The sequence below is a fragment of the Corvus kubaryi genome, unplaced genomic scaffold (assembly GCF_017639235.1).
Source record: "Corvus kubaryi isolate FWS band 111438036 unplaced genomic scaffold, C.kubaryi_AGA036_p1.0 split3-73, whole genome shotgun sequence".
In the NCBI taxonomy this organism is placed as follows: Eukaryota; Metazoa; Chordata; class Aves; order Passeriformes; family Corvidae; genus Corvus; species Corvus kubaryi.
This window is the reverse complement of record NW_024582091.1, coordinates 7,712,680-7,735,769: the sequence shown is the minus strand read 5'-3', so window position 1 is coordinate 7,735,769 and position 23,090 is coordinate 7,712,680. Positions and strand designations below refer to the sequence as shown.

General features: G+C 34.3%; 1 protein-coding gene across 1 annotated transcript in view; it reads left to right on the top strand.

Moving 5' to 3' along the window:
- EYS (eyes shut homolog) overlaps positions 1–23,090 on the top strand; it is an 854,603-nt gene that overhangs the window by 120,524 nt on the left and 710,989 nt on the right. The window contains exons 4-6 of the mRNA XM_042016808.1: positions 14,539–14,732; positions 16,581–16,708; positions 21,903–22,017. Of these exons, the coding sequence (XP_041872742.1) occupies positions 14,539–14,732; positions 16,581–16,708; positions 21,903–22,017 (437 nt within the window). The remainder of the gene's footprint in view (positions 1–14,538; positions 14,733–16,580; positions 16,709–21,902; positions 22,018–23,090) is intronic.

The window sequence follows — 23,090 nt, the reverse complement described above, 5'->3', positions numbered from 1 at the left end:
TTACTTCGTGGGACCATAGGAAAAATGTCTTTCTGCCCTTTGCCATGGTGCTTTAGCTCCCTGTTTTCTTTGTTTCTCACAAATTCTTTGCTTCACGCTCACCCTGTTGCTCAAAGTTCTGCCTGGATTCCTGCAAACTTGGTTGTACTCAGGAGTGGTTTTATCCCTTTCCTCCAGCAGCTTCCATCTAATCTATACTGCAGTAGGCAGTAAAAGTTAAGACAGATGGCATTCCTTTATGCTGCTTACTCACATACTTTAAAAAATGATTTAATGTATACTAACTTATACTGACATTTTATATCTAGTAAAAAAATGATCTAACAAGTACTTAACCTTTTCCCTTGGAACTCTCTTCACCTATGATACAAACTTCCTTTAATTTCTAAAGTTAAGTTTTTTGTATAATGACATGTCACCAGAAGTTTGTGCTTTGGGAAATATTTCCAGACACAAAGTCACAGGACTGATAACACCACTATTGAGTATACTAATCTTTCTCTCCAGGGTAGTGATTAATTACCATTGATGGAAAAAGGATATTAGAATTCATTGCACAGATTTCTTTACTCTTCAGGATTGACGGAGAAAGATGAATATGTTTAAAATCTCAAAATAAAGGTCTTAGTACAAGATATTAAGTAATATAAATAAAAACCAAATTAACTTACTATTTAGTGGTAATGGTTGCAGTTCCACATCACATCTGAATTTACCATTACCATTTACAAATGATACCTTTCAGACCCTCAGTATTTCTTGCAGTTTTATATTGGAAATGCAAGACTTCAGGAGTCCTGGCTCAAAATCTGATCCTATGGCAGGGCCCATTAGCACCCATCTCTACATAAAATGTAGATGTATTAGTTTTGGCTGGCGTAGAGTTAATTTTCCTCATAGTGGTTGGTATGCATCTGTGTTTTGGATTTGTGCTGGAAACAGTGCTGATAACAGAGCAGTTTTTTTGTTTCTGCTGAGCAGTACTTGCATAGCATCAAGGCCTTTTCTGCTTCTTGCACCACCCCACCAGCAAGGAGTCTGGAAGTGCTCAAGAGAGTTGGGAAGGAAGCAGTGGGATATCCTGTAGTGGAACAGGTTTCCCAGAGAGATTATAGGCTTCATCTTACAGGGTTTAGAAGAGTAGGGTAGATGAAGCCCTGACAAACCTGGCCTGACTTCATCTTGCTTCAAGCCGGAGGTTGAACTACAGACTTCCTATTGTCCCTGCCCTTACATCCTATGATATCTGTGGTGAAATTATCTTAAACTAAGTGTGAATAACAGATTATAGACCACTTTTAGTTTCAAGATGGAAATAAACTCAAAAATAAAACAAATGGCAACTCTGTGTCATTAAGAGCAATCTACAGTTACATTAAGTGAGTTTGTTTACAATGATGCTTTGAAGTGTCTTCATCTTCCAAGGAAACTATTACTACAGAGGAAAAGAGATATGTTTGATTCTGGACCCTGGACAAAAGGACAAAATCCTCATCATTATTTGTGAAAGGAAAAGAATCTTGACCACATTATGCATTTCAGAGCTGCTATATGAGTTCTCTAAGCACCAGACAACAAGGCTATATTCACTCATGTCTTATCCACAATCTCTCTTGCTCAGTAAATACGTAAATAGGTAATTTCTACCTTTTTGAATACATTTCTAAAAGTAAGCACAGCAAATGCAGCATTATTTAATAATAGCAGACACTGAATATAAAGTGGGTCTTTTACATTTATGTACAAATTATGGCTTTTCACAGTTTGTAGGCTTTATTGAGAAAATACAGCCCATTCACTGAAGTGAATGGTGGTCCTGAAACCTTAGGGTCACTATACTGTGGGACGTGTGATGCCACCACAGTGCACTAGAAGCAAGTCAAACTTTGTCATCGTATCAAAGATCACTTTCCCAAAACCAGCCCTCACTTGGCTTGTCTTCCCACTCTAAAGAGTATCTTCAAATTTCTCCTCTGTACTTCAGAATGCCTTCAGATCCATACCTACCCAGAGGTAACATCCAAGGAAACTGGTGACTACGTGACTAATGTGTGAATTGAGGTACAAGGCTGTACTCTGGTAACATAGTGTACCCTTTCCTCACTGTTATTGTAGTTCCAGTCTTCAGTTCCTTGACTTGAATGAGCACAAAGAAAGCAAGTAGCTCTAACATTTACATGCAAGAAAGTAAGCAAAGATATTTCTAAAAATATTTCATTAAAATTTTTGAAGGAAGAAAATCTCTGTGGCAGGCAATCAATTCAAAATTGTGTGAGTTCAGTGGTTGTTAGAATATTTTTCATAATTAATTAAAATACAAAGAACAATAGGACCTACAGTCTAAAATAACATAATATGATTTATTTCAAGGTCTAGAAATCGATGGTTTGACACAACGTCTCTTGAAAGTAGCCGAATGTTTGTTGACATCATAACATGTGTCAACAGAACACAGTAGCTAATCTACTTAATTAATGAATGAAATTCAAACACTAGAAAACACAAAGAATTGCATGTTGTTCTTTGTTCACTTTGAAAAGCTGATGGGTATACACAGTTCAAATTTAGTAAGATTCATTTGCTTATTTTATGGAATTAGCAACAAAGCAGAATTTTACAAACAATATCACTATCTCCAGTAGGGATAAAACCCAGTGTATAGAATCAATATTGTTCCAAACATTTAAGTAACATATTGTCTGTCTTCATTTAAAGGAATTCCATGCTGTGTATCCATGATTTACAGACTACTAAATAGACAAAAGCCAAATTTATTTTACAAGGTGATAATGACCACCAGTGAATTTATGAAAAAAATTCATTATTTCAAAAGATTTTCAAGCCTTAGAGAAAGCTTTGAGAATTCCTTTGTTCTGCTGATAGATTTAAATCCCTTTAATATAAATAAAAATAAAAGTTTTTATTTGCTGAATTGTTCAAACTTAATAAAAGCAAACTTAGATCATTTAAATCAAGGGCATTTTTCAAAATGAATCAAAATCTTAGATGCAAATAAAACCACCATATATGAAAAATGGAAGGTTGCATAAGCATTGTCCATTTTAATTTATTGGTTAGTATATGTGTGAATGAAATCCCTAAATGAATAGGAATACCTCATATTTGAAGTTGCTCTTCTTCCGAGATGTGGGACTTTTTTCCAAGCAGTAATCAGTCACTTCAAAATATGTTTTATCACTTTGGCAGTAAAATCAACAGACTCAAAAAACTTATTTTTATCAATTAGCCTTTGGAGATTGCTAGAATGGGAATGCTTCTGAAGAGATCTCTTGTAAAGACTCTATTATCTGGTTAGCTTGAATCCATTTGTGTAGCAAACTTTGAGGTATTCTTCATTGACTGACTGCATATTATGCAACATCAGATGTCTAGAGTTTGGTATCTAACCTGAAATACTTCTTAAGTTTGCCATGTTTAGTTAGAAGAAAAGCGAGCATCCCATGGATAATCAGTCCTAGATATGTTTTTTTTGATGGAATGAACTATTAATTTTCTCTGTTTCCGAACTTTGGGTCCTCACACATGGGCACCAGTTATTAATTTCCATTATTAATTTTCTCTTTTTATTGTTTCTTTTTCTTCTTTGCCTTTGTTTTGTGAGTTCTTTTACTCAGAGTTCAAATTAAGATGCAGGAGACTGGGAATTTACCTTTGGACTTAGATATCTGATTATTATATCTTATCTATAATACAGCTGCACAGAGTGTGCCTCTAAGTTAACAAGGTGAAAATGGCCCCGAGTTCTAACTTCCAAGACCTTTTAAGGTTCAAATTACCCGATTATGGAATGCCAAGTAATCCATTTTTACTTATAATCCAATGACTAACTATTCATGATCCACACTGTGGGTTTTTTGACCCAATACCAGAACACCCAGATTTGTGAAGAAGGAGAAAAGAAGAACAAATCCACACCCAATATCCTCCATATTGTTACATATATCCCATAAACCTAATTTTCTACATCTCTACATATTCCACCCAGTGATATAACTTTTAATTACACAGCAACAACCTCAGTGTTATCACACAATCTGGGAAGCCTTTCCCGAGGCTTCAGGTCAAATGCAGTGTGCTTCTGAGGGTCACTGTCTGTCAGCACTGAAAGGCTGAAATTCTCAGAACTCAGGGTTCCAACAATGAACCATCTTCTAAAGGTGTCCAGTTTAAACTCTTGGTTCTAACAGGGATTACAGTGAACATCTAGTTTTTAAATTGCTGAGTTAGGTCATATGAGCTTGCTTTTTTATGCATTACAGAGCACAAATCTCCAAAATGGTGAGAGAGAACACAGTCTTCTGTAGAATTTTCTCTTACTACTGAAGGGGTCTTCTCATTAGCCCAAAAAGTGTCTTCTGTTTAAATTCATAGTTTTTTTCACTTTCCTTGGATTTCATCAGATTTGTGTTTGTTATATTCCTGGCATTATCTTGCTACGCCTTATGTATCATTATGTATTGACATTTAAACACAGGATTCTGGAGAAAATGCTGTAAATATAAGGCCAAACAATTACAGTGTAATTGAAATCTCAAGATTAATCTGTGCAGAAAATATTTCAATAATAATACTTATAAACTTCTTATATGTACACACTTCTTAGTTTCCAACCCTATTCCAAGATGTTGTGCTCACCCTTACCCTGCTCCTTTTACTGTCACTGGCAGCAGGGTGTGTTATGGTGGGTGTTCCTGTGAGCATCTGTAGTCCTTCTTCAGGAAAAATATGACATTTGTGCTGATGGTTTTACATTTCTTGCTCTAGGATCTACTCAGGATCATATTTATGTGTTTGCTAACATCCTTATATACCTTTCTTTTTCTTCATTTGACTGTAATTCCAAATTACACCTGAATTTCCTATCTGTGGTGGGGTTTATGGATGTTAGATACTATTCTTTTTGTTGCCCATAAGGCCAGTTTTGTTCACCTCCAGGTCTGCATTTCTTTGACTGCTCACTGGAGCTGTGGGGTCTCCACAGCCTAGAGTGTGCCTTGCCTCCTGATATTCCATGCCTGTACTTCCATATACTGCATGCTGTGTCTGCAATTTTCAAGGTCTCTTACCGTACCAGGCCTTCATTTCTTTAAATGACATCATGGTGTTAGAGCCATAAACCCATGGTGATATTACCAGCTTTTGAGAATGACTAATCTGTTTATGAGAGACTCTCAGATTCTACTCTTCTTTCAACATTAGTGCCTTGGCGTTTATTCCAGCTCTGAGTGCACTGTACCTCTACAGTGCTTCCAGAATTGGCAGGTGCTTGCAGTACTCAGACCAATATGCAGGGATTTGAATACACCCAGTTTGTCCCATTAAATAATGCTGATGGATGTCAAATCTGGCCTCAGGAAATGGAAGTGTACCCAAAGGTCATTGGAGGCTAAAAGTTACCGTTCTGAGTATGTCTTTGAATGTTCAAAGGTTGGTTTTCTTGCAAGTGGTATAATATTCTGCTGGTTCTCAGAGTCTAATAATGTTACAAGCCGAACAGTAAGCAGACCTTTTGTTTTTTGTCACAATTCTAATAGAATGCACAGATGTACAAAACTTAGTTGATTCTAATTAATACTTATGTTGTTTTTTCTGATTTTCTTCCAAAAGTACTCCTAGGGATTTGCTTTCTTCTCAAGAATAATTATTTACAATAAATTAATGCATAACCTAGAAGATAAATCTGGATTATGAGATGATGTCATGTGGTCCCTTGGCAACATACCACACATTTTATCCATTGGACCAGCCTCCGTTTTAGACATTAACCCAACTAAGCCCCCTTGAGACCTTTTGGCAATCAATTTGCTTAAGATTTTGTAGCTAGGATAAAAAAATCAGCAATATCAAAATAAGATAAAGCAACAACATATTTTCCTCACCAACAACATATAGGTTATAAACTGTTTTTATTTAAAACTACTATCCTCAACATTTTTTTTCTCTCCCTCCTAGGATACAGAAGGTATCAAAACAGGTCTAATGGTAACTACTTAGCCCATCCTACTGCTTCTGTGTTACTGTGATGCACTTTTCTAATCCTGAGATTCAAGCCTTCTTTTGCTCTCACTTTCTATATTACCCTGCCTGTCCTCTTTCTCTTCAACATACTCAATCCCCGCTGCTGTCTCAGGCTTCCCCTTATTTAGCACACGTCCCCAGACTCTGCAGTTGCCTAAGGGCATACCTTCCCAGAATATATTCCTATCATTTATGTTTCTTTTCAACCCTTACCTCAGTTATTGAATTTCAAGTGGCTATATCTCCTGAAGATCTGTTTCCCAGATCTTCAGTAGTTGTCTCAAGCCTACAGTCATGTTTCTGAATATTGTTAAGCAATTTAGTAGGAATTCATCTCAGCCAAAATCCTCTTTCACTGTAACAGCAGGTTCTTGTCATTTAGAGTTGTGATTTCTGAGGACAAAACAAAAGTAAATGTATATATCTTGAATAGACTCCTCTGTCAAAACTTGAAAAATAAGTTATCTTTTGATAGGACTATTCCCTATGTCAATTTCTTTCTTCTTGAGTAATTGTATACCTGCTTCCACACTACCACAGATTAGAAAAAGAAGATATATAATCTTTAACAATAATTAATAACTAACTGTGAAACTAGGGAGACAAATGAATCACAGGCTTCAGTTATTCACATCCCTGAAACTGATTTTGAAAATAATTTTGTTAAGGGAATAAGAATTCATACGAATTCCAAAGGTTCAAGCTGTTTGAGGGAATTAAAGGGTTTAATTAACTGTATATTCCCATCTGAAAATTTGAAAGTAGTGAAAATTTGTCAATATTTTTAAGTTCAATATTTGCAGCTGTGTATAATGCAGTGAGCTGCATTTGCCCATAGGTGTATATTTTTTATTTAGAGGCGATGTACAAAGTTGTAAGTGGCTTGGTACATGTTTATACAATCTTTTTTTTGTCTTCTCACACAGGTTTGACTACAAACAAGAGAAAAGACCAAGCCACACATTATATAAATTGTTATGAAGGAAAGTGTTTGAGTATTCTTATGAAACCACATGATTTTTAAGCCCATACATACCTTCCATCATCACTCAGCTGGCTGTGGTAACACTAAGGAGAGAGGAGAAAGTTAATCACCTGTCATCTGTTCTAGAAAAAGTATATTAGCAGAGAAATAAAAGAGTACCAACTTTCCAGTGGCTGATTTATTTAAGACTCTTCCTCCTGGATTCACATAACTAACTGAACTGCCCGCTGTCAATATATAAAATATTTCATCTTTAATTTATCCTATTGTCAGAGGAATTCTTGAAAATATTATTGCCAAAAGAATAGAAAACAGCAATTTTGAATAAGAATAATACAACAAATATAACCTATATCACTTCCCCCAAAAAAGTGTGTCAAGAAGGCACTCAGAACAAATTATTATATTAAGAATAATTAAGAATTAAGAATAATGCAACAAATATAACCTATATCACTTCCCCCAAAAAAGTGTGTCAAGAAGGCACTCAGAACAAATTATTATGCAAAGTAAACCTGTTATCACAGATTTAACAATAATTTAAAAGAAAATATGGTTGGCATATGTACTCTACTTTCTAAAATTTTTATTTATCAACCTATTGTAGTTTGGAATCACATTGACTTTTTAATTTTAATTAAGAAAATGTCTGTCCTGCTTAGTATATTGACTTGATCTGTTTTCACTTAGGATTTTAATCAGAAGTGTGTTTCCCATTCATACCTTTAGAAACCATGTTGAGAAACCTCATGCACAATGCTAGTCCATGAATCCCAGGCGAGACCTCATCTCTAAGAGGTGTAATTTTTCAAAATTCAGAAGTATTGAGCTTCTCACAAAAGTATGTGAGTCATCAGGAACATGCTTTAAATTTGAATATGGACAAGGTCTTATCACTTGATGAGCAGTTGAGGAATTGAATTAATACATTCTGAGGAAACTTGCCTCAGAGAAAAGACTGTTTAATCATTACATTTCTAAAACCACCTTTCCAAAAGATGTTTGGAAAGAAATCATATCATTTTTACTGTAGTAAAACCCATGAAGTATTAGTGAATTCATTGTTAACAGACACACTCAGGTTTTCTTCTGTGTGGTGAACACCATCATCTGGCTGCAAAGAGAAAGACCATTTTAAACATTTTGTGAGTGGGCAGCATTGGTGTTCTTGACAAAAGTCACAACTGTCAATCTGAACATTATGGCTATTATCCTGATGCCCCCAGTAGCATTTTGAACATCCCTTTCTGCAACAAACAGGCACTAGGAAGTGATTTTAGGCAAGGAATAGTATATGATCTCTTAGGGTAATGCCCTGCTGTTGCTCCAAGGAATAACAGCCTTCCAGAAGCAAGGACAGTGTATGCACACTGCCATAGCAGTATCCAGGGTGGCATCAGGTCAGGATCAGCCCGGTTCTGTTAGCTTACACTATTTTTTGAACACTGTGGTTAGCCAAGATAAGAGGTAAAACTAAAAGTTTGCAAGGATTCCTGATTAGTTTTTCCAGCAGTACTGTAATTTTTCTCTAATAGGCCTCTCTGATGGAAGCTAATGTTCTTCTCATTCATTTACTTCTAAAATGTCTATTTTCAAGTATGCTGATTGGAGCTTTTCTGTAAAGCACATGAGTGAGCTTTGATGATGCCTATTTGGTCTAAAATTAAAATTATAACCCTTGTAATCTTTCATGGAGATTTGTACTCCATAAAAGACCCAGATTCACAGTACCTGAAGTAGATTTAATTTTGATTCATACTTTACTGAAACTTCATATACAGGAAAAACAAGGTATCATTCATTAGTTATGATTAGAAATGTATATGAAGATGCAAATACTGTATTAGTATTTAAAAGATTAATGATTTTAGTGCACTGATAGAAATATTGATGTATTTCAGGATCTAGATAAATAAGACAAGAACTTGTGATTCAGTGATGTGTTTAAACAGAAAAATTAAAATCATTTTACAGAGACAACTTTTTAAAACACTTTTCAGTTTTACATTTAAAAGGAAGGATATCTGATGAAGCTCATGAAGGTAAAAAAAAAGGAGTGGACTGGACTGGACTAATTTTAATAAATTGTTTAAGGAGCTTATAAAGATAGGGATTAGTTAATCATAGAAATTTTTTCATAACTGAATCAACTGAAATCTGATGTTCCTCAAATTAAAAGAGGTGTTTAATAATTAGTTTTAAGATAACAAGGGTTCTGTTGCATAATACATATTAATGATATATAAGACGGATATTGTGTGGGTTTCTATAATTCTAGATGTGAAATTGAACATATTAAAATATTAACAATAGTTTAAACAATTAAATTTTCATAATTGTCTTCATACTGAGCCTTTATTCTGTTTACTGCCTATTGTGTATCCTGGTCCTTGGTTGTATCAAGTGGCAGTCACTTGCTTCATTTATGCTGAAAATAAATCTCTCTCCCACTAAATACTTCATTTTTTATCCTAACCCTGAAATATTATTGCTCTATTCTGACACAAGTACAAATAATTGAATGTAACTTATGCTGTTTCCTGAACCAGTCTACTCTGCTGTATGCATAACTGCTCTAGAAAACACTGACTTTTCATTGGAGGAACAACAAAATGAGACTTTTATATCATATTGAAGTGTAGTAGCTAATATGATTTTTTACATATTTTGCTGCTTGGGGAGAGAAATGTTTGCATAAATGTGAAGTCCAGAAATGCTGCAATTAAAAATAGAAACTACTTATCAGTAGTTTTTCTTTTTTTAATCAGTAACCTCAGATATTTGCGTAAATGTCACTATGTGGTATCTTAACAAACTGAGTGATGTTTATCAATGGTTTCAGGAATGTTCTTTTCCTTAAATGGGTTATCATTATAACAAGGCAGTGAAACCATAGAAAGGAAGACTAGACAGGGTACAGTTAAATAGAACAAGGAAGAGCTGGGGTTCTTCTGGCATTTGTTTTGGTTTGGTGAAGGGTTTTATTCTTGGTTTGGTGAAGGGTTTTGTTCTTTTCATGTGTAAAAACAGAAAATGCTGGAAATAAGTTTCAGTTCCTTAAACTAAAATTCATTAGCTTTCATATTGGTCTATCAGATAATCTTTACTCATCTATTCCTGCTTTTTAAACTGCCACAATTTTTATTTTATTGAAGTAAACCAAACAAGAATTCATTATATTGAAAGACGAAGGTGAACTGATCCTACTGATGATGTTTTTAATTTCTTGGAATTTCCTCTTTAATCAGGGTATTCAATCAAGCTGATAACTATTTTTTTTCATACTGAAGTTTCCAGAATTAACCATCTCCCATTAGAACATGGTTTCTGCATTTATCTTCCTGAGAATTTGAATAAGCTTTGAGTAGCTGATTATTCATCAGTGAGCACTAATGGGGCTTCAATATTTTCAGCAAATGTCTCTTTTTGGGTCTGACTGAAGAAAAAATTACTTCTGTTGAAATTGTTGGCAACAGAAATGCACAGCATCTAGGGCACATACTATGCCTATACCATGTTTTTATTGATATCAAAGTAAAAAAAAAAGATTGTGTATCAAATTTATGCAGTTATGACAATTTGCCTTGCTTTTTTTTTTATTTTTTCAATTTAAGTCTCAGGTCTTCAGAAGATGTACAAACATTTCAAATATGCATGTGTTAGTTGGACTGATGTGCTGATCCCAGGTGCACTGTTCATTTCTTAAACATTGTCTTCTTTCTGGGGCTTGCATTTGATATCAGATTACAAAGATCTATTTTTATCCTGTTCCCTCTTTACTTTGCTTCTAACCACAACATTCAAGTGGTCAGTAAATGTTAGTGTGGATACGAATTTAAGTATTTATTTAAATGTATTGGAACAAGAGGCACTGATAATGACAAAAATATGTACATTTTAAAATAAGAATTTCAAAATAATTCCTGATTTGCAAGTTTAGAGGACCAGTCATTCATCCCTTCTGACTAAATCAGGTTGTATTGCATATGTCCTCTTCTATATAGTTAAGTCTTGTATGTAGTTTTTTTCAAAACACATTGATGTGAAGACATCAGCAACCATAGAATTCAACTCTTTCATGGTAGTCAGGTAAAGATATCTCATTGGTAAAACTGTGTGAGGTGCTTCTCACATTATATTCTTCTGCTTCTCTCTTCAGTCATTTGCTTTTCTTACAGGTTTCTCTCTGAATTAATGGTCCCTTTAGTGCTTAGTATTTTCCCCATCCAAGAGCTGTAATCAAGTCACATTTTAATCTTATTTAGCAAATAGATTGAGTGTGACATCAGGTTTGGGAACGATAGAATAAAAATCTCAAACCACTAATTCTCCAGAATTCCATTTATTGACTTGATTTGTCAAATTCATCAGGCATGGATGTTCGGGTGAAAGAATGCTGCTCTCGCTTTTCACATAAGATGCTGAATACGGTGAATTATAAATAGAGGAATATCAAAGACATAATTAATGGAAAAATTCCAGCTCAAGACTGAATTCTTTCTAAAAGACATTGGTAGATGTGACTTGTGTTTTAGACCATGAGTCAGTATCTTCATTTAAGTTAATACTCCTCCACCTACTTAGGTAATTGGATACCAATTTCCAGCAAATGCACTGTTTTATTTCCAAATTAACAACAGAAAAATTATTTTGCTCCCTTTGCAAAGAGAGGCCAAGGAGAAAAGGGTAATAAGTTAAATATGCATATATATATATATTTTTTTTTGCCATCCTTGAAACTTGCATTTTTCCTTGATGAATTTCTCATGGTGTGATTGATAATATTTCCTTATCCTCTCTCAGATTTTTCTCTATTCCTATTCTAGCTACTTTAGCCTTCTCTTAAAAGACTGTTGCACTATCACTTTTTTTTTTTGGCAGAACAATACCCTTCTCCTCATTTAGATACAAATGTACATAACATTACCAAAGGCAACTCTTTCATCTGGTTTTCCCCACTGGCCTTCATTGTTCTGTCCTATTTTGTTCATTTAGTCTTTCCTTGTTCTAATAATCCCATTGAGAGCCTTTTTTTAACAAAAAGCTAATAAATACTTGGTAATGGTGGCACAAAAAATGTGAAGGAGTGAATGGATTCAGGGGTAGAAGCAACGGCAGGAAAAACTCATTATTCCATTCAGCTACTGAGACAACAGTCTCTGGCTTTCCTTTGGGTAGAGCAAGTGGGGTCACTGTTTTGCTCATTTTCCTTCTCCTGATTATAAATGTGGATGGGACAGGAACATCCATTCTTGTCAAATGTGACTAATAATGGAGAAAAATAGGGTAAGCATTATATAACCTCATCTATGAGTACTGCTGGGGTACAGTGCTACACCAAAGTAGAACAGGACTGCTAGATAGTAATTGACTAATAAGAAAGAATTGACCAATCCCCCTCACTTCATGTTGCAAACATTCTCTTCTATATGCACTAATACAGATTGATGGCCTTGTTCTGAGATATGGCCTCCTTAGCTTTTCCTATGAGCAAGACCTAACATCTGGAAGTTCCAATATACTGTGATTTGGTTACTATGGTGATGAGGGATAGCAAAAATTTTTTGATAGATTCTTTGAATGTCCTCTGATGCTAAGGAGAAGTGAATAATCTGTCATAAAAGATAGATCCAATTCATTTTGGCTTATTGGAATAACTATTTCTACTGAACTGAATGATAGAAAGGAAAATGTGTTTTGACCCTTTTTCAGCTGATGGGATTTTCTTGTATAGTGCTTGTCGTATCAGCTGTTCTGGTACATAATAGAGACAGAGTGTGATATTTCAATCTTCTAGTAAATGTTGTTCCACATACTTACAGTTGCTTTAAATAGCTAGTCTATTCATAATTAAATTATTAGAGGTTCATATACTTATATGTTAAGTGGCTTATAATTAATTAGTTATGTTTATCCTGCAGTTTACAATTTGAGTTAAAAGTATTCCGTTTACCATTTCAAAATTATATGTCTTTTTGTAAAGTATAATTTATTCTTTTATGAATGTCTATTTTTAAGTCAGTGTATCCAAGTGTCTAACAAAATGTTGAATCAATACATATTACTACTTCAGAAGGGATTTATTATGAAGCTATTTTATTGCTACAGCAAATTGCTAAAAAAATCTTCTGATGTAATTTCTAAGTATATATTAGGGAGGTGGTTTGAATCAGAGCACCAAAGTACAGTGTATGCAAAAAGCATATTTGATACATAATTTTCCAGAAGTAAATGAAAATAAATTCTTAGATGCTATAATTCTTTGACATCACAGTATTAAAAAGAGTTAATTGTTGAAAATACTTATGCAGTTCATAAATGTTAGGGTATGCTGGCAGATTAGTAAAGTCCTGCCTAGGGTTACAAGAATTTAGGAGAACATGGGAAGCTATTGGATATAATGTGAGAAATTACTGAGTTCGACAAATAACAGGGCAAGTGGCTGACAAACATTGCACAGACCACCATGAACAAGCACTGAATTTCACAGAGAGTAAAGGGAGAATTTTGTGAGAGATATGGAAATTTCAAAGGTAATAAAGGAGGGTGATTTGGGGAAATTTTACAGATTATTTTCTTGCAAGGCCAACAGAGCCTAGTAAACAGTCTCTTTTCTTTGCTACTTCTGTATTAACACCTCTCCTAGTGGGTAGTGAGAGACATTTAAACTAGACTAGCCAGCAACCAGAGTGACATCCAGATCTGGAACAACCCAAGCTTTGAGACAGCAAGTCCGCAAGAGGTTAAGGATCTGGATACCGATATCAGACAGACTTAAAATCTATGCTGATTCCTGAGGGATTCACAAATGAGGGTTTATCTTTGTATCTAGAAAATGAGGGAGTGTGTATGTTCATTGTTGAGCTTCAATATTAGCTAGCCAGAGATGAGGAAAAAATTTGAGCCATCATTGATGTTTACGCTCATGTGACTGCTGTTCGTGTTTATCTAAGGGAAAAGACACTGTTCTTCAGGTTGATTCACATGGACAGCGTGTTTGTAGTGTGTGTGTGTGTGTGTGTTTGCTTACTGAGAGCACTTTCAGGTTCAGTACTGGCTGTATCTGTAAATAGGAATGAGAAGAACCCTCCTGGTCTGGGAGTCCACTGGATTTAGCTTCCCTTAATAATAACTGCTGTGAGATATTCAGTGACTGTTCAGCATCTCACTGTAGTCACATCTTTCCTTCGTTACAGATCAGGTTAGTCACTCCCAGGGATTCCTACCACATTAATTCACTAAAACAAACAAAGCATACAGAAATATGTTAAGTTCTTTGCTTTATAAATGGTGATCGCTTACAGATGTCCAAGTCAGTAATTGGAGCTTCATAGTGTAAACCATTTTAGAAAAGCACAATTTATAAAAGCCTCTCAATCCCTCAACAAAATAAAATAATAAAAAAAAAAGTGAGGGAAATTACCGGGAAACACAACATAGTAAGAAAGCAATGTCAAAGAACATATCAAGCTTCACTCCAACACTGTAATTTTTAATGTTTATTTCTTTTTTAGGTCCATTTTGTGAGGAACCTGGTGATCCTTGTGCCTCTCAGCCATGCCTGAATGGAGGTATATGCCAGTATAACCAGTCTGGATATGTTTGCAATTGCCCTTCTGGTTTCCTTGGTAACAACTGTGAAATTGACATCAATGAATGTTCTTCAAGGCCATGTCAGAACAGAGGTACATGTATCGATTTGCCAAATGTAAGTATAAATGTTAGAAATCCCTATTTGAACAGAGAATCATAGAATTACAGCATCATAGAATGATTTGGGCTGGAAGGAACCTTCAAGTGTCATCTATTTCCAACTTCTCTGCAGTGGGCAGGGATGCCTTATGCTAGACCAGGTTGCTGAAAGTTCCATCCTACCTGACCTTGAACACTTCAAGGGATGGGGCATTTACAACTTTCCCCCTCTCTCACCAATTTAGCAAAAATGATGATGCATGGGATGATGTCAGAGGTCTTACAGAAGTCAAGGTAAGTGTTATCAGTTGCTTTTCCCTTATCTATCAACGCAATTACTACATCATTGAAAGCCACTCTTAGTCAGACATAATTTACCCTTTGTGAAGCCATGTTGTCTGTTTCTAATCACCTTCCTATCATCCATATGCCTTCACATACCTTACAGGAGGATCTGTTACATGAAAGTGTCAGAACATTTAATACTAATGTAAATGTTTTAAGTAGCTTTGCATGCTTCATGAAGAAGCATAACATTGTCTAAATGTGTCCTGTTTATAATATTTTTATTATAAAAACTCCTAAATTCCCCATTTCATGCCAGTTGCTTGGTGACCACATAAGGAGCTACCCATGTTATTTTATTTCTTTTTTCCTCTCCCTCATAAAATCATCTGATATAAACATGAGGCATCATGTGATCTTTATTAACTAGTGATTATCTTGTTCTTGCTTTTCATGCGTTATAAGTTTTTTAATTCGCTTTTTTTTCTTTCTTTTTTTTTTTTTAAATAGAATAAATTCATGCAGACTCACAAAGTTTTGATAATAAAGTCATACCTGGTATTATGTCAAAATAAATTGTTGATGTTCTTTCATTAGCATTACTATTGCAAATAGCAGTGATTATACAGAATCAAAACAGTAAAAGAAGAGTTCAAAAGCTTAGTTATCACACACCGGTGATACATACTCATACACAGAGAAAACCAGAGACATCTAAATTGCTGAATAAATTGATAGATTTCTAAGTTATGTAACCTGTCTAAATATTTTGTCTACTGGATATACTAGCACATACTATTTTGTGCAGTAGACAAACAGATGCAGTAGTTTATTTCACATGTATAGAAAACTCTCAATAGGAGTTGGAGTTTCCTGATTATACCTTTAAGACCAATTCAAAAGAAACACCTAAGCACTTCCTATTTCATTAGGGGAACAAACCCCTTTACCGTTTCCTTTACTTTCTGACTTCAAAAGGCCCATGATGAGCATAGAAAAATAAGGGTGGGAGTGTCACCTCCAAGAAATAATTTAGTTTGTAAAATAATTTATTTTTCTTACTGTTCAAATTAGATTGCAAGAACTGACAGATGTCTTTCACTGTTAAAGAGAAGCATAGATTCTGTGCTTTATATTTAAGGAGAAAAAGGATACCCATGATCTTTCTTCCTCTAGTTAGTGCCACCGTTTGGTGTCTGATGTACCTTGTGTATTGTTACTGCTTAACAGATGCAAACATTACATTGGAACAAAATCAGAAATGAGGAAAAAACCCTAAATTAATTATAAAACTCCTTCTTGATTCAGTTACGAGATCACAAAACTGCCAATTTTAAAGCTGGTATATTTCCAGTTAGCAAACTCAAGTCTAGTATAATCTGTGCTGGAAGGCCTGTTCTACTTGTCCTAAATCAAGTTTGTAATCTATCTGAGACTAGAACTGCTTTTTTTGCTGTCTTTGTGAAAAGTTGTCCTAGTTAGGGCCTCTCTAGTAATGGATGTAAACACTAAAACCACTAAATTTTGTATTGTCTTGCGTACAACAAATAATTATTTCCAATATCCCTCTCTTCTATAGGATGTGTCATGTATCTGTATGCCAGTATTTACTGGCAAGTTCTGTGAGAGAATACTGAATCCATGTGAATTACTGCCTTGCTTAAATAATGCAACTTGCATAACTCAGCAGCAAAACTATAACTGCCGGTAAGATTGGAAATTAATGTATTTCAGTACTTTGTTGGTTCACTTGATGATATCCTGCAGATTGTAGAAAGAAAAGACATCATCATTCACAGAGAACACAGAAAACTATAAATTTTTTTTAAAAAAAATGTATTTATCTTTTGTGCTTTACTCTGTTAGGCTTCGTGTAAACTCTGGGAGCGATACAAAAAGATTTAAGGAATTGAAGGGCTATAAATTGTTTAATTATTAATGCTATAAAATAAAATCTATAAATTTTAAAGCATTGATGACAGTTGAGACAGTTATACTACAGGTGCCACTCCCTTTCAGGGTGTATGAAGTTTATGTTTTTTCTGAAAAGATAAGACAACCTATTGAATTTCTAGTTCACAGACAGGCATTAGTAGACTTTAAATTGATCCTTCAAGCAGCATATAGAAAACTGTTTTATTGAGAAAGGCCACACTAAAAATTATCCATTTGAAAATACCAGAATTGATCCAATGTATAATTTAATTTCATGTTTATATAGATTTTAAGATTTTTATTTTCTATGTCAGTAAGGAGTACAATTTATCCTGTTCCCCTTTGCTTGGCTTTTATCTTGCTGCCTGAGTAAGTTCTGATAAGCATTACTGAAGTAAACAATTTTCAAATTTTAGGATATTCATAAAAGCAGATAATTGAAAGCTGTGATACACAAAAGCCTGACAACATACTATGAAGAGTTTAGAATCTGCAAAAAATATAACAGAAGTATAGAACACAAAGTTACAGTGCATCAGCAGAGATTCAATTAAGAACACTTGAAATTAAAATATAAGTAGAACTGTTTACAATTTTCCCAAAGAAGAAAATCCTAAGTTTCATTCTTATTCACTCCTACATACAGATATACATATAAACACACATATGCAAGCTCATATACAGTTAGGTCTTCCCATATAGATATGTATAGCCCAGAACAACAGTTCATTTTCCAGTTCTTTAAACCGAGATATAAGCTAATAATTTATTATTATATAACCAGTCTTTCACACAATATACATGCATTAGTATAAAACAATGTGTTGAAGTTTACATTTAAAAATATGCATAACATAAACAATTAATATCCAGATGTAGATTGCCTTTATTAACAAAACCCAAACCAAAAAAAAAAAAAAAAAAAAAAAAAAAAATCCTGGCCCTGTTATTCATATTGAATAATCTATAATTCCACAAAGTATTGGTAGAAATGGTCTGTACCATGACCCTCATTGTACCATAGAAATTGTTTAATAAAAATGTCAGTGGGAAGACATTGTAGTTTAACTGTCTTTCCTTTGATAATATTATATGAGAATAAGCATGGAAGTAATTATTTAGATCAATATAACAGAACGTAAAAATGGGCAATTAAGAACCCATTTTACATTGCAGTGAGTTATAAACTCATTAGCACTAAGAATGCCCTAAAAGGGAACAAACAACCTAGAGAGAACACTGTGAATAGTGTTCAATCCACAGTTTACACTAGCAACCAATTTGCACACCAGACATTCTTGATGAAGGAGGAGAACTCCAGAATGTGACTCATATCTTCCAGAGAGAAATATCCAGGGCGGGTTACATGACACATCTTACACAAGTTCACAGCTTTTGTTGTACAGAGGTAGAGGGTTACAATACAATCACAGAATATTAGAACACAATAAATATACAGAGACTTGAAGAACAGCCCAAGTTGGAAGAGACCTTGAAGTATCTCCTGGTCCAACCTTTCAAGAGAAAGGGAGTTTAGACAAGATTATCTAGTACCCTGTCCAATTGCTTATTGAAAATCTCCAGTATTCAGCCTTAGTTTTGCCTTTCAGTCCCAAAAGGCTTCACTTAATGATTGCAATAATTTTTATGATTGTTAATAATAAACAAAAAATAATGTCCTCATTTTTTTGTGTAATTAAACTCAATTGTCCACCACTTAATCTGAAATAGTTAATAAATATAAATTCTGAGTATATTTATGCCTCTGTACTTGAAAGGAGGCATTTAGGTGAGAAAAAGCATTTTGAGGAAGTATGAGTTACATATTTTTCACAAGGAGATCACATTCAGTAGTTTTGTTTGTGAGAGCTGCAGTCTTGCCAGAGTGCTGAAGTGCAGAGGAGGTGTTGACTGATAGAGAGGCCCAACAGTTAGCAGGCTTTACTATTTTAAGCATTAAAAATTTTCTTTTTAAAGTCATGTCCTGCATTAGCTACTTGACTAACAGGATTTCAGAAGACCTGTAAGAACAGTGGTTAGACAGTTTCAGTTTTCTAAAGTCACAGACTTGGACACTTTCTGCCTGTGATTCATGTTTTAATTCACTTTAGCCAAATGAAATCTACCATTAACAATGTTGCCTTAATTTGGGAGATTTGTAGATGCTCATCAATGTTTTAAGAGAAGATTTGATTCATTTTTGGTAATCGTAGTCAAATACTGTATGTAATATCTCTGTCTAGTCACTCCACAATAAACTCCATGTGTTTCATACTGCATTTGGTGTAACATTACATGTAATACTACTACGCTTTTAGAGCATTTTAATATCATAAATAAATGTAATGGTGTTTAGGTCAGATGCATATACAACTTCAAATAATAGCTGAATTGACCGTTTTACTTCATTACAGTTTATTTTGCTTCCCTCTATATTATGTTGTTCTCCTTATGCCTAAGCATATATCCTACACATATATATCCTTATGCCTATCCATATATCCTATATCCTTATATCCTACACAATCTCGGCTTCTTCTCAGTGCATCCTTCCTTCTTTGGGAAAGCAGTTGTTTTCCATTCTAAACATGTAACAAACAGAATCAATTTAATTTTCTCCACTTCAGTTATGATGTATGACTATCTTGTATCCTAATTCCATCCTTTCAATCTTGGTATCATACACAACTTTGTGCTGAGAATCTAATAGTTGCATTTTTTCTTAAATGTCAAAATTTAGGGTGAGTTCAAATAGGCAGTGAACAAGGATATCCATCACAATAAACTATGATTGTTTGCTTTATATCTTCTTCTATTATCCATGTTCTTTAGGACAATAAACAGTCACAAAAAATGTGAAAGGGTGTTCTGAGAAAATATATTCTGTTAGTGCCATCTTTGGAACTTTACTGTCAACCTTTTTTCTTCTAGCTTACACTTCCTTTCCCTGACATTGATACATTTATTGCAAAACAACAATAAAAACAAGAACAGAAAAAATTAGCAAATACAAAATTTAGAAGGAACAGCTTCTAAAATTGGTTTACTAGATTATCTGGTTAATGAAACAATTGTAGATTGGAGGAAAAAAAATCTAGGAACTCTTTCACTTCAGAGCATTGGTAAAAACAAATCAGTAAAACAAACGTAATCGAGTTGCTCTGATTTGGTTGCAGATGTTATTTAAAAAATAAATGGCAAGACAATATAAAAAACCCTTTTTATTATTATTTTACATTCCTTTCACATGGAAATTTTTTTTAGGAAAAACTCCTTTTAGCTACAATACCTGAACCAGAAATTTTTTAAGGATAGACTTTGCAAGAATCTTGAAGCCAAGTACTTGAAATGGTAGAAATATAATTGCATGCAGCACCTTTTTCAAGAGGAGGGTGAGGATTATGTGGTCCATTGCTACTTGCATAGAGTGTCCTCATGTGATTGTGTCTATACCAGCCTCAAAGCATATAACCATTTACAGAAGGTTTTCCCATATCCATCTACCTCTGTCCAAATGGTCCTTTGCACGAATTGTGGTTGGTTTCCAGGGATTTCTGATTAAATCCAACCAGTTTAACACTTAACTAAGGTAATAAGTGACTTAAGCTTCTGGACATGCTACATGTGTCTGTGCATTCCTCGGACTCAGAGCCATACCCACTGATAGACATCTTTAACTGATTTAGAAAGTGTGGCTAACTCAGATGCTTTCTATTGAAAGTTGTTGCCTAAGTAGTTGCTATTGAAAATATATCCTTTACTGTAGTATGCTGCTTAACTGTGAGGAGCTTCATGCATTTTGAAACCAGGGGTTGGATAGTTTTTTTCTTTAAATGAGAAAACATATGCAACACTCTGGATCTCATATCTATTAGGAGCAAGAACGTAGGAAAACCAGAAGCAATTCTGTATAATCTTCATCATTTCCAACTTCTGGACTGAATAATTTGAAAAACTACCCCTTAGAAACAGCTAAAGAAATTCCCTTCTATTACTTCTTGATTCCTTCACAAACACAAATTTTCAGCTAATTGGCCATTTCCTTTCTCTTCCTAAATCTTTTCTTTCCATAATACCAGAAATAGCCTTTAGACAGAGGAACATGCTATTTCTGTAAGAACATGGTGAGATAGTTTGACAAGGATTATCTATTTATCAAGATACAAATATTCAAATATTTTTCTACATTGTTCCATTATTGCTTTTGAATAAGACTTCTTTACTATCCATTTGAATCTCATCTTTTTTATTTGTGTATATGAGATTTTTTTTAAACATGGTAGAGAAACATCAGGAAAGGATTTTCTCCTACTAAGTGCTGACATGAATCAGAAGAAATTTCTGCAGTTCCTTTTACTATACATGAGTTATCCATCGCTCTATTGGCATCACATGGAACTAGCAAACAGTCACAAAAATTGAATGCTAGTTTTCTTCATTAAAGAAAACACTAAATTACAATTAAGCTAGCACAAAAACAACTCTGCATTGTTCTCTACATTGTTCCTTACATAGTTAAGCATGTCATCATTTACTACTCTTTAATCATTAGCAATGATTGATGTTTATTTCTCACTTACCACATATTTATTATTTTTTTCCTCTCTTATGATTTAGTTGGCCTATCCTTTCTAATAGTTTTTCAAAACCTTGTTACCTTGTCTATAAGTGTTTATTAAATATTACCTTATTCTAGGGTGTTTGGTCTTTTTTCTGCAATATTATATGAAATATTGGTGTGAAAATACTTTAATCGAGGAAAGAAATTATTTTATGAAAAAGCAAAATTATCCAGAAAAATGCAATGGATTTTTAATTTCTTGAAAACATGTTCTGAGTATTTTAAATAACATAAGAGATCTGTTTTGCTACTGCAAGAACATTATTTAATAGAATTATGGAACATAATTAAATACAATTAACTTTTAAAATGCAAGTTCTCTAAAATACACTGGTGTATTTGCAGCTGCATGCCAGGATTCACTGGAAAGAACTGTGAGGAAGTAATTGACTACTGCAGGCTGCTCAGCATCAACTGTCTGAATGAAGGATTGTGTCTTAATATAATTGGAGGATTCACTGTAAGTAATTTAATACATGTTAAACTAATTCAGTGTTCCAAATTATAAAAGCTTCAGACAAGCAGAACTTGAAATGCATGCATTATTCTAAGAGACAAGAGTGGCACACTTTTATAGGTTTTATTTATTTTAATCGATAACACAAGGGCAATTCACTTGGGTAATATGGATTTTTTTATTACTTTTCTACTGAGACCGTGTTTAGTACTATATCAAGTAAGATAACTGAAGGGTATTTTTATAGTAAAAAGAATATATAACTAATTGCGGTGAGTGTCATTACCCACAAAGATGATAATCACAGCTGTGTCGCAGCCTTTAAAAATACATTGCTTAAATTAAGATCATCTGTTGCCATTATTTTAACCAGAATCAAGTTACTTACCTCCACATAAAGTTTAAAATTAATACAAACTTAAAACTTTGATGATGAAACTGTAGTGTGGTGACGTTCATTGCAACTGATAGTTTGGGAAAAAAATATTAAATCTGCTTGTTTTAACTCTCTAAATTGCTCCTGAAAATGTTAAGCAAGGTGCAGAATCTGGCACTTTTCCTTGTTAAACTCCATATACCTAGTGATTGCCCATCCCTCTAATTTGTCAAGGTCTCTCTGCAGGGCCTCTCTGTCCTTGAGGGAGTGTAAAGCTCCCCCCAGCTTAGTGACATCAGTAAACTTACATCATATTCCTTAAAGTTCTTTGTCCAAGTTGTTAATGAAGATGTTGAAGAGCACAGGGCAGAGGATGGAGCCCTGTGGAACCCCACCAGGGACAGGTCACCAGTGTGGTGTCACCCCATTCACTGTAACCCTTTGTGCCTGAGCTGTGAGCCAGTTGCTTGCCCATAATGTAACCTGGTTATTAATGTTTGGTCCAGAAGGATCCTGTGAGAGACAATATCGAGAGCTTTGCTGAAAACATTACATCTTGGACATATAATTTTAACAGGTGACAAACACAACTCTTGAACATGAACAGACCTTCCTCTCTCAAAAAATACTGATATGAAAAATTCTCTTCCTTACTATTGATTTATCAATTATTGCAATAAGAGTGCTGTTGAATTTCTCC